The sequence below is a fragment of the Cheilinus undulatus genome, linkage group 7 (genome assembly GCF_018320785.1).
Source record: "Cheilinus undulatus linkage group 7, ASM1832078v1, whole genome shotgun sequence".
NCBI classification, from domain to species: Eukaryota; Metazoa; Chordata; class Actinopteri; order Labriformes; family Labridae; genus Cheilinus; species Cheilinus undulatus.
In genome coordinates this window covers 32,246,012-32,263,596 of record NC_054871.1, presented here as the reverse complement: position 1 = coordinate 32,263,596, position 17,585 = coordinate 32,246,012, and the positions used below count along the sequence as shown (strand labels likewise).

Here is a 17,585-nt window from a genome sequence, read left to right as displayed (position 1 = left end):
AGAACAGAGAGAATATTGCTCTCCCCTCTGCCCATCCTGTCTGTCTGTCTGTCTGCTGCACACAGGGTCTATTTATGGAAAGCAATGTCACTCATGCAACACCATCAGATAGCTTTCTCCCTGCCCTGCTCGCTGCTCATACATCATTAACATTCTCTACGACCGCTGCACGCACACACACACACACACACACAGACACACAAACACGCAGGCTGTACAGCACACAACACACTGCCAATCAACAAGACAATGCAGGCTATAGGCTAATCATTTCCACACTATGTATTAACACATATGACATATTAAACCTCCACCTGCAGAAGATTTAAACAGGCTTAACCATCAGTATTAGTGGTAATCTGTTACAAAGTATCAGTTGGAGCGGTGGCTCTCAACAGGGCTAGGCTCAGAACCCACCACCGTCTCCCTAATGACAAATCAAAACACTTTTAAATCAATTAATTAATTTCTATATAAGCACTTTGGACTTGAAATGTAACTAAAAAGCTGAGAAATAAAAGATGGAGAGACTTCCTTCACAATAAAAGCATATCATTGGCATATCATTCTATCTCCACTTGTCCTGATTTCAATTATTCATAAATCAGTGCCATTGGTCACCCTTTACAACTGTCAGTGGGTTTTTACAAATTCTAAACTGATAAAAGTGTCAGTTGTAAGTCAAGCTCATTTTTGCTTGTTGCAAATCCAGCTATACCCTCTTACTTATTCATTTTGTTTCTTTTTTTTTAATCTAAGTAACTAATCTTAATAGTACCTACAATATATAATTCAATTAATGTCAAATAAATGTGTATTATACACTTTTTAAAATGTTAATATAACACTTTTGAAAATGTTCATTTCTTGAATCAGAGTCATTCCCAACTCCCAGCGTTGAATAAAAACACTAAACACTTAAAACACTTTTTCTGAGTTTATATAATCCTGAAAAAATACATTTTAGGTATCTTTAAGTTTATTTTTTTTACACAGTGCAATCACTTCTCCTACTTCAAAAAGGTTTCCAATGTGAGGTGGAAGTGACCAACTTAGTGGATAACTTCACTCTTGGTGCAGAAGTGTTTAACATTAAAACAATAATAATTCACCAGAAACATAAGCAAATGGAACGTCTACACACACCTCAACATAAATGAATAAATCTAAAAATATCTAAAACAAATCTAAAACATAGCTAAACACTCTGCCCAAAGGCATAATGGGAAAATCCAACCCCCAGATTTAAAAAGGCAGTGGGCAGAGCTTAGATTAACTGACTCTTTACAGAGCTGAATTAACACTGAATGGAGCAACACTGTCAAATAACCACTGAAAGCCAATAACTCAGAATGAAGTCAAAACCACACTTTTGAGAGTTAAAATACACTCGGAAATCTTTAACACTGAGAATTCAACACTCCAGTTTTTGCTGTGCAATGTCCAGCTGCTGCTTTATCAATAACAGCTAAGCTTCATTACGATGCTGTTGTGGAAATACACTGTGAAAACACCTGCTATCTTTAACTATTTTTCTGTTAATCATGTGACAGGCAAGGATATGGACCTGAGGAGGGTCCCTAAGCCCTCTAGAAAATAGCAGCAACATACCTGCCTGTCAATCGCATCAGCCAATTGTGCACAACTATTGATATAATAATCAAAACATTGCAATCTGAATGGATGACTTGTTGAAAAAATACACAATCAAGGCTATTTTTTTTTCACCTTGAGGATTTTCGCTCGGAAAGAAGTGTGCAGTTTTTGTTACTTTTGGATACGGCATGGCTAGTGATCTGTTTTAGTTCTCATGCTATGTGAAGCTAACTGCTGTCAGCAGCTGTAGACTTTGCCAAATTTGAGTTAAACTTTAAAAATTATTCCTGGAATAACCTCTTAGATGTAAGCTTGTCTTGCTTATTTAGAAAAGGCAGCCACCTTATATCTTGTGATTTCATGAAAATGTCAGTTCTCCCAAAATCTCTATTAGTGATCTGATTTTTCCATCATGTTTGCAGCGCCATTTCTCAATTCAATGATAGTCCTAATAGTAATATTTTAAAAGTCTTCAAAGTAATTCAGGAGCTCCATGCAAAAACAGTTTTCATTTCCCTTTTCACCTCTGCTGTAACTGTGAAGATCCTCGGAGGTGCAGATATTTTAAAACCTCCAATCTGAAAGTGTTACTAGTCTAATGTGTGTCAAACTGTCAAAGTAGGCTTGCGTGCTTGCATGTTTGTGTATGAGGGAGAATGGAGAGAATGATGGAAACAGAGAGCGGGAGAGAGAGTGTGTGACCTCGTCAGCCTCAGAGACAGCCTTCAGAGAACAGTGATGACAGGAGGAATTAGTGAAGCAACACAAACCAGAGAAAATAGCCTCCTCTCCTCTCCTGTCCTCTTCTCTCCTCAACCAAAAAAGAAACCCCACAAAAAAAAAAAAAAAAAAAAACCTACTGCCACTTTCACTCGTTCACTAAGGCAACATTTCATACCAGGGCGGATAAAAGTCTTTAAAAAACAGTTTGCAGTGTCACACAGAGCACCAGGAGTTAACAGCAAGAGCATGGACATATGGGACGGAGGCAGAGAGACAGAGGAGGGAACACATCTGGACAGGGATTAGGACAGCTAAAGAGGCTAAAAAAGGAGGAGGAGACAGAAGGATAAGCTTAGCGGCAGCTATGGGAGGAGCTGTTGTTGGGTGTGTGCGATGGTTGAGGGGAAGGGATGAAGCCAGATATAAAGTTCCTTTTTTCTTACTTGAAAGAAACCTGGGGGCATGGGTCCGCCCGGCATGCCGTCATTGGGTGGCATGTTGCCCATCACTGGACTGGGAGCAGCGGCCGCACTCTGGAAAAAATAAGAAAAACAACATATTTAACATACATTATCAAAACCCAGAAAATTTCCCTAAAATATGGGCTTACAAAGACTTTTTCCTGACACTGTCGGGTAAAATTTCCAAATGAAATCAAGGTAAGCTTATGTGGGAACTTGGCAGGAAAATTCAGGGTTCACTGTAAGTGATCAGGTATGTATGATGTTATTCATACCCGATTTCAAATTCAGCCTTTTTTCCTCTAAAGAAGCTGCTTTATTATGTTTTTGGTCTGCCACTATGCCATCCATTCATACTGTGAATATGACTGACTCCATTAAGCACTGACAGCAGGTGAAAACTGCCAACATAGCATTAGAATCTGTTGCTTGTCCACCTTCTTGCTGCTTATTTTTGCGCTTGTCCTGCTACCTGAAAGTCCCCCTTTGTCTGACAGTAAAATTTCACAGATGAACATGAAACTCAGAAAAATTTAAGGGTCTGGCTGGCTGAAAAATTTTGGAAATTTGTGAGTGCATGTAAGAAAACTGGTAAAACCAGTGATCATAGGGTGTAAATGTTATTCTAGCCACAGAAAGTTAGAAAAATACTGTGTGGAATACTTCATGTCTACAAGACTTCCAACTATGTTAACTTGCTAAATTTCTGGAAACAATGAAGCGTTTACCAATAATTGATACAAAATGATTAGTTACATAAATCATGGGAAAATCAGTAAAACTTTCATTTCAAGATGCATGATTTGAGAAAGTCTGAGGCTTCGAACAAGTCGAAAACCTGAATCACCTGACAGGCCTGTGGTCAACTAAGGTTGTTTTTTTAAATGTACTATATTAATAATCTTTGACTTGACTTTGACGTGAGGCCTGTGCTCAAAAAATCTAAACGGCAATGTATCATCATGGTCTCCTTGCTGATGCGCATATTGAAACAGACTTTGCAGAACTGATATGGCCATTAATTCAGTTATAAAATATACATCCCATGGTACAGTTGACAAAAAAGCCAGCAGATGGCAACAGTCATAAAACTGCATGATGAAGACGCAAAGACTAAAAGCAAAGACACTGGATTATTTCAGATTTCTTCAAACAGCAGAGAGTCAGGAGTTGGCAGTGTTGTAATCAAGTCACCAAACCTCGAGTCCAAGTCGAGTTCCAAGTTCCAAGTGGTCAAGTCCGAGTCGAGTCCAAGTCACCAAAGAAAAATCCAAGTCAAGGCCGAGTCGAGTCCTCTTGACCTGAGTCCAAGTCTGAGTCAAGTCCTCATTACCAGTGTTCGAGTTCTAGATGAGTCAGCAGTACCTAAAACCTAGAGCCAAATTAAATTAAACAGAGAAGAACCACAGGTTTAAGCTACCTATCAACCTATCAGCTCCTCTCTCTGTCACCCAGGCTTGCCTGCTCCTCCTGCTCTCTCTCCTCTGGTTGTTTTCACAGACAGCAGGTTAGACACACGTGAACGTGCGTGCAGGTGAACACACACCGGGCGCTGCGTGAACATTCATCAGTTATTTGAGGTTTTTTCACACAAAAACAACAAATGTTTCAGAATAAAATAGTCTTCAGCAAAAAAGGTTAGAGTCCTCCTCTTCATACTCGAGTCCTGATGCAGTTAAAGCTCGAGTCTGAGTCCAAGTTCGGGTCATCAGCGCTTGAGTCCAAGTCGAGTACGAGTCCCGCAAATCAGGACTGGAGTCGGACTCTAGTCCGAGTCCTGGACTTGAGTACTACAACACTGAGAGTTGGACATGAGTCATGCAAGCTGTGCAATAAACAAGGTAAAACACTGAAGCAACACTAATCTTCATCAACACATGACACTAAGTAAATTATCAGTTAGCAACAACAGCTAGGCTAACCGGGCTAATCTGTGACATTCCAACCAGCATTGAATGATGCTGTATACTCAGTTTCTTTCAACTTCCAATCAGAAGATCAGACGCAGCATTTTATGCTTTATTTATAAAGACATGGCCCGAACAGTGGAGCTGATTACCAAGGCTTCAAACAGCTGATTATCCCCACTTGTGGGTTCATCACTGAAACTTTGGTGTCATTTTATGCAGATAAGTCATTCTTACACATACAAGTAGGCTTACAGTAAAGTTAAACCAGAACATTACGTGAAAAGGATGAAAAACTAGAGAAGCACTCGGAGAGCGCAGACCTAGCCCTATCTCCCAATAGTACAGAATCCTTTAAAAAATTCCTGAAACCAGACAGTGATCCAGATCACTCCCAAAATCTGATCAGATTTTCCTTATGCCATTTCTGCCATTTCCTGAAAATTTCATCAAAATCCATCCACAACTTTTTGAGTTATGTTGCTAACAATTAAACAAACAAACTAACTATCTTACATACAAACAAACCCTCCTGATCACATAACCTCCTTGGTGGAGGTTGCAACAGCAAGAGAAACAACAGAGAGGGCAATTTTAGATGTATTAAGTTAAATATTACTGTATTTGCATTTATTAATACATTCATATTCATTAATAGACACTTTGAATTTACTCAGATCTCTGTGGATCAGAATTTAACTATTTTAAAGTGTAGGGACATTTTAACTATTCCTCTTCTGTTATCCTCTACAATAAAGACCAGCTGCTGTAAATTCAGTGTAAGACATTACGACATATTTATTTTCCCAAATCAACGTGTATCGTGATACGTATCATATATTGAAGCTGTTGGAAATACCCAGCCCTGCCAGCCAACCAATAAAGCCAATTCAATCTTTTAATTAGAATAAGAGAACGATGGGTGCAGAGGTTGAACCCCATGTATGCAGGTGGCTCAGGTTCAAGTCTGACCTGTGGCTTTTTACTGTTTACAGCTCTATACACTGCCCTGTCCCTCTGATGAAGACAAAAGCCCCAGAATAAATCTTTAAGGGGTGCAGAAGGCCTAGTGGTTAAGGCACGCCCCATGTACGTGGGCAACTTGGGTTTGAGTCTTGTCCCCAGCTCCTTTCTCGTATGTCTGTGCCCCACCCTCTCATCCCTGTGTCCAACTCTATCCACTGTCCTACCTGATAACTAAAGGCATTAAATACCCCAAATTGATTTTTAAAAACGTAAGATGAAAATGTAGGAATAAGGGCACAGGGATTTCCATATAAATGTACAGAAACATGTTTTTAAGCTTCAAAATTAAAGCTGGCAGATGAAAACTATGTGAAAATGTGAATATAAACATTTAACCTAAACAGCTTTTAAGTGAACCAGATTTGCCTCATTGTTAGAGATTACATTTTTTAGTTGCTGTCTGAATAAAAATTCCTCCAGTAATTCCCCAGGGTACAGGTCTTTAAATAAGTTTTCAAAAGGTACACTTTTAAGTGTCTTGATTTAAGGAGGAAAAATGTGTTTTTCTTTAGATTAAAAACTATTTAAATGAAAACTCTCATTGCATTTTATCTTTAACGTTGTTGACATATATCTGATTACACATTTAAACCTTAATACCCAGCCTTTGACTATTAATGTTTTGTTGAACAACAAGCTGCCATCTGTCATGAAAAACAAGAGAAAGGAAACTATAAATCAACACAACATGTGAGTCATGCATGAAAATGGCCTTTAAAATATTTTTCTGGCCATTTTTCCTTTTTTTGTCTTCTTGCTCTCAATTAAAATGATTTTCAACATTGAGGAGATGACAGATGTGACACTGTGGTTTTCTTCTGAGGCGGTGAGGCAGACGGTCAGTGTGCGGTCATAACTGCTTTGTCAGAGCTCAACATTTACACATGGCTGGCTTAATGTAAGGAGCAAAACAAAATGTCATGTTAAGAACAGATTTTTAGTCAGAATATGGAGAAAATCTACGAGTTACGAACCAGAACACATCCCATAGATATCATAGAGACACAGATGCTTTATAGAAGAAAAGTAGCATTTTTTATTCCATAAAATCCCCAATAAGCAATAACAGCTGTCAAAAAAACCCCCAAAATCCACAAATGTACACACGTTAACATCCACAGCCCCTCCTCCACCGCAACATGAGCTTCACTCACTTCCAGAGCAAACAATCCCTCCATCCGTTGGCTGACCTGCACGGCCCAGACACTAACTAACAGGCCCCGGGGCCATGAGGCAGCACACACAAACTGCACTGGTAAGAGGGTGTGAATCTGTGGGACTCTGAAAAAATCATAAGAGACTTGTAGAGTGTGGACATGGACATATCCAGAGCGGTCATGGACAAGCCGAGAGTTAAGAAACAGAGGAAAAAAAGCAAGAAGAGGAGAGTGAGAGAGCTGTTGAACAAGAGAGATGGAGATAGAGCAAAGAAGAGATGGATGGATATCTTAAAGGGTGATGAGAGGTCAGACAGAGAGGAACAGTTTGCTACAGATGCTTCTATAGTTCTCTGAGGTCTATGCATTTGTTTTTGTATTTGTGTGCTTAAGAGTGAACTGTGCTTCTTCAAAATTCAGCAGCAAGAAGAAGTCAAGAGTTTCTACCAAATCAGAAGGCAGAGAAGCAAGAACTTACTATTAATGCTCCTAAAAAGTTATGGAAAATATCATAAAGAGTTAAGAAACCCCAGAGTTCTGGCAGAAAATTCAGACAATGTTTTCAGAATGTCATGGACAAGCTGGGAGAGGACACGCCCACTCACTCAGCTTCAGATATGATTATTAGACACAAGGCCATACGCCTTCAAGGTAGATTTACTACGTGTTACGTGAGAGTAAAATGACACAATATATAGAATTTAAGATTTGAATGAACGAAGAAATGATATATCCTATCCTATGGTTGTTAAGTATGGTTTGGTTTTATTTTGTTTAAGTTCATTTTCTCTTGTAGCCAAAAATGCTGTTTGTTTTCAAGTTATATAGTATTTATCATGTCATAATGTCAAACTGACTTGTATTGTATCAAATTTTTTTATTGTTTTATTTAATTTCATATTGTAGAAAGAGTTTCTTTTAAGATCATACTGAGTTGTTACATGTAATAACTATATATATATAGTGTATGGTATTGGATTGTTTCATTTCATATCATACTGTAGTGTGTCGTATCGTATCAGATTGTATTGTATCGTATTGTATTGTATTGTATCGTATCATACTGTTTCATACTGTTTCATATTGTATTGTATCAAATCTAATTGTATGATATCGTATCGTATTGTATTGTATCATATTTTATCGCATCGTATCATATCAAATCATATCGTATTGTATTGTACCGTATCGTATCGTATCGTATCATTTCTTATTGTATCATATCGTCTTGTATGGTATCATACCGTATCGTACCATTTTGTATCGTATCGTATTCTATTGTATCGTATTGTATTGTTGTGTATTGTATCGTATTCTTATCATATTGTATCATAGCATATTTTGTTACATCATATCGTATTGCAGTGTAATGTATTGTATTGTATTGTATCTTATGGTATTGTATCATAGTCTATTGTGTTGTATTGTATTGCAGTGTAATGTATTATATCGCATTATATTGATCAAATCATACAGTGTCATATCCTTTTGCATTGTAGTTTATTGTATCATATAATATATTGTAGTGAACTGTACATATAATTTCATATGGAACCGTATGGCATGGAGTCACAGTGCACTTCATTGCATAACAACCCACTGCATCATGTTGTATAGTGTGTTCTTTGTCTTGCATTTTGTATTGTATCTATCATACTGTTACTTTTCAAAACAAAATTTGCTTCATCACATGACACTATAACCCATCATATTGTATGAAATCCTACTGTATCATGTATACTAGCATTGGGCTGTTCCCTGGTGGAATGGGCGTCTATTCACATATTAAAAAAACAAACAAACAAACCAACAAAAAATAAATAAATAAATAAACAAAAAACACTGGTGGGGCCTGAATCTTGTGCTAATGAAGCCCTCTGTAATGAAATAAATATACCAGTATGACATGAGTATGGTAAATCTCCTTCAAACCCACAGAGGGATTTAAGACATTTTTTTTTATCTCAACTGGACCCTTTAAACTATGTGATTGTGAGCTGTTATTGAACAATGGGAGGGCAAGAAAATAGGCCAAATGCTGTATATCCCCCCCCAACCCATCACCACCACAAACAGAAAAAGCACACACACAGCTGTGGCTTGAGCATGAACTTATGAGGGATCATCAGAGAGAAAAAGAAAAAAAAAAGAGAACGAAAATGTGAAAAGGAAAAGAGAAGGCCAGAGGTAGCAGGATGAACGGCAGGGCATCTCACCGTGAGGAGGAAGAGTGAATGGAAGTGATGCTGGCATGCAAGTATGTGTGGCCAGCATGTGTGTGCGTGTGTGTGGCTGCCTGCCTCCACCAGCCAACGAGGCTCCACAGTACTCAGGTGAAGCAGCAGCAAAAGGCCCCTTCTCCTAGTTGCCATGACAACCCCGACCTCAGCTCCTGCTCTCCAGTGCCCATTAAAACCCTCAGGCCGTCAATCATCAGCATGGCCAGGGAGCACGGAGAGAGCAGGGGCGTGGGGAGAGGGAGGTAGAGACAGATAAGAGGAAAAAAAGAGAAAAGAAAAAGAGAGAAGAAGAAACAGAGATGGAGTTTAAAGCAGCCTGTGGCTTTTGATAGTCGCCCTGTTTGCTACTATCTCTCCCTTTCTCTCTCTCTCTCTCTCTCTCTCTCTCTCTCTCTGTGCACACAAACAGACCTGATGCACAAACCTGAGCGGTGTTAACTCCTCACATACAGCACACTCCTCTGTCTACATCTGCACTCCATAAAACCTTTACATTACAGTTTCTTGATTCATCTACACTTTCAGAAAGACTTCCCCGATTCACAAGCTTTATTTAACTATTGATGATGCCTTTTTGACATCCTTTGTGTCAGTTCTGCACCATGTTTACCAATTAATCATCATTGGAAATAAATGTCCAAAATTTGGAAATTTCATGCAATTAATGCAATGTCTGTTTAGAAAATTTGATCTATTTTCTCCCAGTTTATATTCAACAGTACCAACTTTTTTGCTCAGTGGAAACATACTTTTTTTAATCAAACAGAGGGAAATACTTGCAGCTTCCTTTAGCATCTCTGAAAGAAATTTGAAGGCTATTTATAAGGTCTAAGCGGCTTCACGATTGCTTTGGACATCAGTGATCGATCTGCTTAAAGGAGTAGTTCTATTTCATGGAAGAACTTCCTCTTGACTTATTTTGGGTGTCTGGCCTTTATCTGTGGGACGGCTGAGAAGAGACAGGAAGTTTAGGAAGAGAGAGTGAGGAAGACATGCACCAAACAGAGCCAGGATCAGGACTCAAACCTGCAACCAATGTGTCAATGTGTCAATTACTGTCTAGCTCCACCAGTGAGCTAAGTGGCCAAATGACCATGGTTGAGGCCATTTTGACATGCATTAACCTGTTTAACCTGTAATTTTATGTTAGCTTCATTCTGAATGAATATCAAAAGTTAGGGGGAAACAGCTGGCTACTTTTACTAAGCTACTGTTTGAAGATAAGGCAGCCTTTGAGAGCAACCATCACCCAAAGGCATCAGAGGTTGCTACCAGAATGCAACAAAGTTGTTCTGACCAAGACTTCTCGCCTCTGGTGTACCCATTGTTTACAGTGCAACTTTCAACTTGAGAAGCAAGAATGGAGTTGATTGAAATACAACACTTGTGAGCTGCACTGTCATATAAATATCTGCAAAGTCAATGGTCAAAGTCATTCTTGATGAATGACTGACAGTAGCATTGCAAAAGCATTAAATCTGCCTATCATCTCTGTGAAACAGATTACAATAAAATGTATAGATGTATGTTCGCTAACGGCCTTGGTACTTCAGACTCTCCCACCATTTTTTTTTAATCAATTCACGTTGAACAGGGTGATTTGAGACTTTTTGAGTGTTTAAAGGATGCCTTAACAGAAAAAGGTTGAAAAACACTGGACTAGACTGTTTGTCTGATCCTTAATTTGACCCAGATTCAGTAGCTGAGCTACAAACTGTTTTACACTACTGACCAGCATATATTCCGACTCCTCCATGACTTCCTACGAGTACAAATGAAACAGCCTGAACCTGAACTGTCTTGTCCTTTGAGTAAATAAAGAATAGTCATAGTCCTTTTGTAGTCATCATCAGGTCTGTATTTGATCATGTCCTCGAACAGGAGGGCTCTACTCTCAACTTGCCCCTGGTTGTGATCCTCTTTAGCTCCATGTTGGAGGCCCGCTGGCTTGCTGGCTGCCCGGTGGTTTGCCCACAGACAGTGAGTGAGCGGCTCTATCTGTCCGCCGATCAGACCTCGGCTTCCAGGGGGTAATGGATCTGCTGTTATCTGGCTCCAGACAAGCAGGCCAACACACTGCTACCTGCTGGCCACAACAACACTGATACCGACCTGTTAGTGCTTCTGTGAGTATGTCTCTGAGATTATGTGTGTGGGGCTCAGCCTGAACCGGCCTGGACTGACTGTACAGTATTCAGTGACCCCCACGCACACTTTTCATATCTTAAACACTCACAGAAACACTGTAAAGTGTGCACAAACACATAAAAATGTTAGAAAGTCCACACTGGCGCCCTAAGGCTGTGTACATAAAGTTTGTACGCACGCGCACACAGTCCAGTCCAGTTCTTCTTTAGCTTACATTATTCACTCAAGGGCTCTGCGTGTCTATCTCTTTCTTCTGTTTATATCTGCTACAGTCTCTCTATTTCTCTCTCACTCTTTGTCTGCTCCAGCGCCTGACAAAAAAAGCACAAACTGTGAATACAGCTGAAAAAGCAGACGGTTTGAGGCCATTAATGTAAAGAAGTTGTCCTTGATTTGAAAGGGAGTAGAGAAAGGATAGAGGCTTAATTAAAAAACACCAACTTCTCTATTAAATGTGGTAAAAACATGCATGTGTACTGTAGAGATGTACTCATGCATGAATGAGTACCTCTTTGTGGGTCTAAAGATGCAGTTTCTTTGCATCTCTGCTCCTAAAAACCAGAAATACCCTCATCATCTCCTCACATCTACCCCAATTTGTTCTCCTGTCATGGCCCTCCTTCTCCTCCTCCTCTCCCCTCAGCTTCAAGTGCTCCAATAACTCTGTCAGCGGAGTCAACTCTATAAAGATTAGCAGGGAGGCAGCAGTGTGTAAGCAGGGCTGTCGGCCGACAGACGGGTCTAATCGATGGAAGACGGAGAGCTGCTGAGCAGCTCTGCCAGGAACCCGAGTCCCAGCCCTGGAAATGCCTTCGATGGCGGGAGATACACACACAACAGGGGTATAGCTAAGTATGCTAACACACAGTGACAATGCATGGAAGCATACTGTACATATTACACACACACACACACACACATGCCTTTGCCTTCCCATAGCTCCAGCAGCTGCTATGTCAATCAGGTGAATTAATTACCGGTAAACAAATCTGCTTGGGATCCCCCCACAGAACACACACACAAACAAACACACGTGCATATCCCTCCTCCCTACATTGCCTATGACTCCCAAGCATCTCCCTTTTCCAAGCCCCATGAGCCTGGAGTAGCCTCGGAGCTACCCAGGCACCGCTCAGAGCTAGAAGCCCAGGGGGAAGGCTCTGCGACTGGGGGGACGTCGCCCGGCTCTCCCCCTGCAGCCCCAGAGCACCTGCTTTTACTCCCGCTGCTTCCTCTCAGGCTAACCATTCATGGCAATTCACACGCAAACACCACCTGACGGGAGAGACAACACACTCTGGAGTGCAGATGGCATCAATAAACACACAATCATGCAGACGTATATGCACACAGACGCCTGGAAAAAATCCTGCTCCGAGATGAAACAAACAAATGCAGAAACACAGACGATTCTGTTGTCAATTTCTGCTGCTTGTAAACATGATATTGATGTGGTGACTCTCTGTGGGCTGATGGCAGCTGACAGAACCAAGGCGAGGAGATCTATACCACATGACAGACAAAACAACATGGATAAATAAAGGAAAACAAGTCAACTAAAAAACACCAAGAAGAACTTGTAGGACGATTTAAAGTCAAATTTCACAACAGTGCATACATGTTTGAAATACTGACATTAAACTAGCTGAGTAAAATTGATGCTTGAAATTAAATTTCCTTCTATCATTCTCATCCCTGAACTAAAAACAAACAACTTTTGTAAATTTTCTGGTAATACTCTTTTCTTTAGCTCTGAACATAACTGTAAGTTTTTATTGCTTCTGTAGTTCTTATCCTTGCAAATCTATAACCAACTTATCAAGAGAAGCTGACAACACTTGATCTGTTTTCAGCTCTTTAACACCTTCAGGTGGTAGCAAAAATACAAACAAACAAAACCAAAAATTTTTTGTTCTCTGAGGCTTTGGATGGACCTTTCCCTTCCTTATGAAAGTCTGAGGACCTACTTTGCTAAATAGGAATAGTTGTAAATATTTTAATCAATAATGATAACTGTAATGTTTTAAGCTGCACAGCATCAGCAACAACACTGATAAAACAAGCAGAGCGAGCTTAACTTAGTCCTACTTGGAGAATTACCTCTAAACTATAGGCTAAATGAAAGTGACACAAACATGTAGAAAGTGTGTGCTCTCTACATATGGAGTATTGATGTAAAGTAATTTAGCTGCTGGCCTCCTGACACAGACTCACTCAGAAGCCTTTATTGGCTGTGTTGGTAGATAATGACCAGAGGTTGGCGATGGCCTGCTGCTCGCTCTGGTGACCCTTTCTAACACAGGTCCCCCCTGCTGGCACTGCTCTTTAATTACACGCACACAAAGACACACATACACACCCCCACCCCCCCTCAGCCTGTGGCCTTTCACTCCCTCATTAGGCAGTTGGTGTTGGGTGGAGAGCCACCAGAGAACCAGAGGACAGGGTGTCACGATGACGCTTGTCCTCACACACAAACACGAATAAACATGGTTAGAATGAAAGAAGCAGACTTACACATAAGCTATATGTCTAATTGCAGATTATTAATGCTGCTGATTAAGGCACTAAAGAAAGCTATGAGCTTGGAAGAAAAAGCTACTAGGAAGAAGAAAATGAAAGGTAACAAGAGTGAGAAACTACTTCATCATGTTCCTTCCTGTCTCCTGTCAGGATGCCTGGTGTCACGCCACCACCGCTCTTATTCTCTGAGTCTGGACATGGAGTCTGTTTCCAGCGGGGCGTCAGTCAGGGCTCTCCTCTGCAGGTCAGAGAGGCTGCGGATCAGGGCGGAGCAGGTAGATCATCCCCTCAGAGGCCATCTCACAGGTGATGGCACACATCATGCTGAAACACTTTGACACAAGCTGTGCATGAGGAAGTGTGTTACATTTATGGATCTACTGTATTTCATTTTTCCCCCTGCTGTTGGTGGAAATATCTGAGGTGACAGAGGCTCAGGGGGAAAGTGGGCTGCCCCCTAATTGGAGGATGAGCAGTTTGATCTCTAGTGTCTGCAGTCAATGAAACACTGAAATGTTTAAAAGCTCTGAAGGGATGCACAGTCACTGTGTTTACATGCACGATAAAGTCATACATTTATAGCTCAGTTAGGCAATTTGACTGTACATGCACAGCAGGAGAATCCATTAATTTATGTGAGCACTTTGTCCCCCAGTGATATCCAAAGTTGGAAGATGATGTGCCTTCTGCTATACTTAGCATTTATACTCAGTGACATGTGCTTTAAAGCCCACTGTAGAAACTGTGGAGCTTGCACAGATTGCCTGGTCAAATCTGGTCAGATTACATCTTAAACATGCAAGAGTAAATCAACCTATTATATCATTATTAAGGTGTGTTAATCTGTCTTGATGAAAGTCAATTTAGTATGATTTCAAGTTGTACTCATACCCATTTATGCTCTAAGTTCAAAGCACATATGGATATGGAGGAAGCTTTCTGTACTCTGTATTTTGGTGGATTCCCTCAAATCTTACAGATTACAACGCTGCAACATAATTGAGATCAGCTGATCTCATGCAAGCCATCAGCTGACGGCCAGCTGATTGGCTAATCACACCTATGCGTCCATATTTTAGCCTGTCTCATCTTTGCTGCAAGTTTGCAACTGTCCTCCAGCCCAGCTCCTCTTTTCCTGCCTCTGACTTCATCAGTGCCACTCTGTTGTCACTGATGCCTGCTCTGCTCTGGTTTTTTTTGCTGCTTCTCCTCCTGTTCCTGCTTGATACAAAGGCCAATGGAAGGGCTAGGGGATCCCAAAACAGCCACATCACCAAAAATAAATAACGTCAATAAGAGCAAAATTAATAACTGCTGATGCTGAAAAATATTGCAACCCTAAATCGTATGTTTCTTGACAAAGTGCTCTGGCCTGAAGTCCAGTTATGGTTGGACAAGAAACAATAATGGTGTAACCAAAAACAACAATCCCACCTAAATTTAATCAAAATAACTCACTAAATAAACAGCAGTATAAAGTTATCAAGAAAACTCCTTTGGCAACATGCCATCACAAGCCATGCACATTATTAACATTTCATCACGGAATAAGACTCCAGATATGCCCTGAACATTATGACTAATGATAAATAGCAGCAGTACAGTTCAGTAACAGAGCATGTGACTATGCTAACATGCTTCATAAACCTATAACCAAGTGGCAGCACACATGTGCACATATAGATGTGTCTGTGTGTGCACTACACACTTTGACATTTAATGTGCAACAGTGACATTTACATATCTGCAAATATATATTTGCTTTAGGTTAAGACTTCTACCTTCCTACATCCTACCAAGTGTTTACACTAGATTACAGATATGTTACACAAAATCTACACAAATAAGATTCAGCAAACATTTGTTAGATTTATGATGCCTCCATATTCTGTAAATTCAAGAATATGTCTTAAAGATTTTGCAAGAAAAAAAATGGAAAGTTGAGAGAAATGAATGTGGATGAAACCAGAGGAAAACTGACATGAGAGCAGAGCGGTAATCGGCAAAATGATTGTTCTCATTGATCCCAGCAATACCAGAGGAAATAATGATAACACAGGCGCTAAACACACAAGCAGCAGAAAAAAACACTGGAGCTTGCTGTAGACCACACCTTCCATTTTCCCTTTGCTCTCTATAAAGTGCAAATGAATCATCAGCGATAGGAGTTTTTGTAGTCCAAGAAAAAAGGCAAAGCTGATCACAGACTTCTGCATTACATAATCTTCTGTTTGTTCAACAATTTTGTAGTTAAAAAATGACAACCCACATGCCAGCAGTGGAGGCACAACATAAATGCACAGAATGACAAAAGTCAGTCATTCTAATGAACAATCTTTAAGGCGGGAATTTTGGGCCCAGTTCTTCCTCCAACCAAAGTCGGCAACAACCTGGTTATCTGATGGTTCTGCAGCTTATCCTGCCAGATTTTTCTGTGGTGTGGTGTGCTAAGGGGAAATTTAGCCTCCAGGATCTGCTTGGCAGACAATCAGGGCCATCCTAATTTTAAATATCTAACATGTTCAACATTTACAATACCTTTGTGTGGAGGGAACACAGAGAACAGCCAAGCAAGCACTCTGTGAATGTTGCATGGAAAGGAAGGATAGCCAATCAGGCAGCAAGCTGACTGAAGAAGGAAGCACAACAAACACAGCCATGGCAGCAGTAGTAAACATGAAGCATAAAGTAAGATTAACATCAGAAATGGACCAGCTGGAAAGTGGTGTTCAATTTCACTAGTCACACCAAGGCCCGATTACTGCCAGACCTGTTGAATCAAGACATCCCTTAAAATCGAAAAAGGGAAAGGGCTGAAAGATCTCAAAAGCAACATGGCATGCCACAAACTAAAGAAATTCATGAATAGATGAGAAACAACAACATCTCTCAGTCTGAAAATGGTTAGCTATTTAGCTATGGTAAGCTATTTCTAAGACTTCAGTACTCAGGGGAACTGCAATGAGAGCCGTTATCCACAAATGGAGAAAACTTTGAAAAGTGCGATTCAACCAGGAGGTCACAAAAGAACCCAGAACAACATTGAAAGACCTGTAGGCCTCACTTGACTCCGTTAAGGTCAGTGTTCATGGGTCAGCTTGTTTATTTGTTGCAACAATATTAGTGTTAATACAACTGGTCCTTTAAAACCACAATCACACTGACAAGGAGAGGAACTGGAGCGAAGTTGCAACTGTAGTGGAGCAAGAGGTAACTAACAACAAGCCACATTTAGCTTTTCTTGTATAAAGTTGTATTAGACTTTTCAGAGTTGAGACTGTTTTTAGTGAATGAATATGTTAGTGTGTGGAATGTTGTCTTGGTCGTCTCATTGCTGTTAAACCAGTTTTTTGTTTTGTTTTTTTTACGTTGTCATGTGTGGGGTCTCTCACATTATTGAAATGGCTTAAAATTAAAAAATCTTTTCATTTGTGCCAGGCTGAAGATGAACACTCTGATGTGTTGGGAGTTCCTGGTTGGCTAATAACTTCAAAACATTGCAAAGGCTGACCTCAGCCCTATGAAAACATTGGCCTCCCTGGTGTTAGCTAATCACAAGTGCTTGATATCTGTTATCTATTCAAATAAACACATTGTTGAAATATAAAAGCTTCAAAAAGGAAACACTCTTGTGTATTCACATGCTGAAGGATCCTGTCCGTTTATTTTGCTGCAGTTTATCTAACCTACAGACTCACTTTCACACTTGCTACTGATGGAATCTGTTGCAGCTCAAACTTTGCCAAGATTTAATAATATAACATAACACTTTATCAGCCAGACCTCCTACGGGACTATTAAAAA

The 17,585-nt window shown here is 40.1% G+C and overlaps 1 protein-coding gene across 2 annotated transcripts in view; it reads right to left on the bottom strand.

Moving 5' to 3' along the window:
* The window catches only part of ssbp4 (single stranded DNA binding protein 4), a 130,989-nt gene that overhangs the window by 32,718 nt on the left and 80,686 nt on the right, over positions 1-17,585 (bottom strand). For both annotated transcript variants that reach the window (XM_041791851.1, XM_041791850.1), the window contains exon 5: positions 2,763-2,852. In XM_041791851.1, coding sequence (XP_041647785.1) covers positions 2,763-2,852 — 90 coding nt within the window. The remainder of the gene's footprint in view (positions 1-2,762; positions 2,853-17,585) is intronic.